At 36.2% G+C, this 1,894-nt stretch overlaps 1 protein-coding gene across 1 annotated transcript in view; it reads left to right on the top strand.

Moving 5' to 3' along the window:
- Positions 1-488: 488 nt before the first annotated feature.
- The window catches only part of LOC119588515 (protein AAR2 homolog), a 6,554-nt gene continuing 5,148 nt past the window's right edge, over positions 489-1,894 (top strand). The window contains exons 1-2 of the mRNA XM_037937159.1: positions 489-639; positions 993-1,172. Of these exons, the coding sequence (XP_037793087.1) occupies positions 1,006-1,172 (167 nt within the window). The 5' untranslated portion in view covers positions 489-639; positions 993-1,005. The remainder of the gene's footprint in view (positions 640-992; positions 1,173-1,894) is intronic.

Raw genomic sequence — 1,894 nt, 5'->3', positions numbered from 1 at the left:
CATCCTCTGTGTATGCATGGTGGCCGGATTTACCAACAGAGCCTGGGGTCCATCAGTATCTGGTAACCCACTGAAACCAATTTGTCGCGCAGCGTGCCATAACCTTGTTTCAACTATTCACTCAGTGTTTTATCTAACACCACAACAATAAAGGTCCCTGTACAATGAGTATAAAACCAGCAGTTATGCTTGAAGCCCACAAGTAAATTATTCGGGCCTTGCATATTATGTGTCTGCGCCGTGAGTACGTCAAGTAATTTATGTATACTATTATTTTCATGAAAAATGGTGTCTTCTCGTAAATTAGAGAATGTCACAACTGAATGATTGAGAAAATCATCTTATGACTTTGGGCGAGCAAACTGACCAATTTTTAGCTTGAGATTGGCCGAAAATATTTCTCGAATTAAATATTTGTCAAAATTTTAACTATTCCAAATGATTCAAGTTCACCAAAAGTATTTCCATGCGAGTAGTATCCACATGAGCTCATTATATGAGGAGCATCCATAGATAATTACTGAAGAAAACGTTTTGTCCGGTTTTGTGATCCGGTAAAAACGTTGGTAAACAAGAAACAACAGAAAACGTTTAAACAACAACACAACATCGTGATTGCGGAAAAACTTTATTATTCAGGTAAATATATGTTTTTAGCTTTTCTGCAGAGTAATATTATTTTCTAGAATGCACTGGGACTTTGATTTGCTAGTAGGAACGATGTAGATTTCATGATATTAGTGTTATAAGCTAGTGAGTGAGGAGAGTAGATGAAATATAAGATTTGTTACAGACGCTTCACTATGAATTTTTTATGACATCATGACATTGCCTTAAGACTAAACTTTATAACTAAAGAAAATGCAGATTATAGTAGACCGATTTTACAAACGTAATAACAAATTGTCGCCATTATATAATAATGCTAACTATATCATATCTTGTGTATTGCACATATATTGTTATTTACTATGTTCCCTCATCTACCGTAGGCACAGAGCAACTATGGACCAAGAGACAGCAAGGCTTATGTTTGAGGAGGGCGGCACACTCGTCCTCCTGGGAATGCCCTATGGGACAGAGTTTGGCATTGACATGAACTCGTGGAATATTGCCGAGAAATTCAAGGGAGTGAAGATGATACCGCCGGGTTTACATTTCATCTATTATAGGTTTGTGCTGTGTTTTTATTTGCTGGTGTTTCCTTTTGCGTCTTTCTGTCGGTCTGTTCTCTTTTCGTTTCATTTACAACTTTCTTTCTGTTCTAGTTTTTCTTATTTTGACTGAATGTTGAATGGAGTAGGAAAGTATGAAAGTATGAAAAGTAAAGCCAACAAAGGGACCTAGACCAGACCTCGTTATGTTTAATGTTTATAGATAGGAAATACTCAAATAGTGCACAACATACCTTTTGGCAATAAAGCAAAGGCCAACAAACCTCAACCATGTATATCTGAGCAAGATGAAGGCCTGACTTGGTTTCTTTTTTGGCAGTAAATCACCAGAGATCAACAAGCTCTTTTTTCTTTTTTTTTGCCAAATATGCATAGAACAGATCTGTTGGCTGTTGATGAAACAAATAATAGCCAGTGTGTTGATTTTTTTACAAGGTCACATTCATTCTTTCATGATACCGGTTTCAAGATTTTCTATTGATGTTTTTGACGCCCAGTTTTGGGTGAAAACTAAGGCTTGATACTACTTGTTCCAGTTTTTAAATCCTTATTATGTTTGCCATTTATCTCAGCCTTAGTAGTCCTAGCCACTGGTTATAAATAGAAGTCAGTATGATATTTATATATAAGATGAATTTATTGACCATATTTGTGCTAGCTGACTAGGAGAGCGTCATCCACCAGCAGTCATGGGGACAAGCTATTTTATCATATATTTT

The sequence above is a fragment of the Penaeus monodon genome, chromosome 24, assembly GCF_015228065.2.
Source record: "Penaeus monodon isolate SGIC_2016 chromosome 24, NSTDA_Pmon_1, whole genome shotgun sequence".
Taxonomy (NCBI): Eukaryota; Metazoa; Arthropoda; class Malacostraca; order Decapoda; family Penaeidae; genus Penaeus; species Penaeus monodon.
Note: the sequence above shows the minus strand (reverse complement) of the source record. Positions and strands in the feature narration are given on the sequence as shown.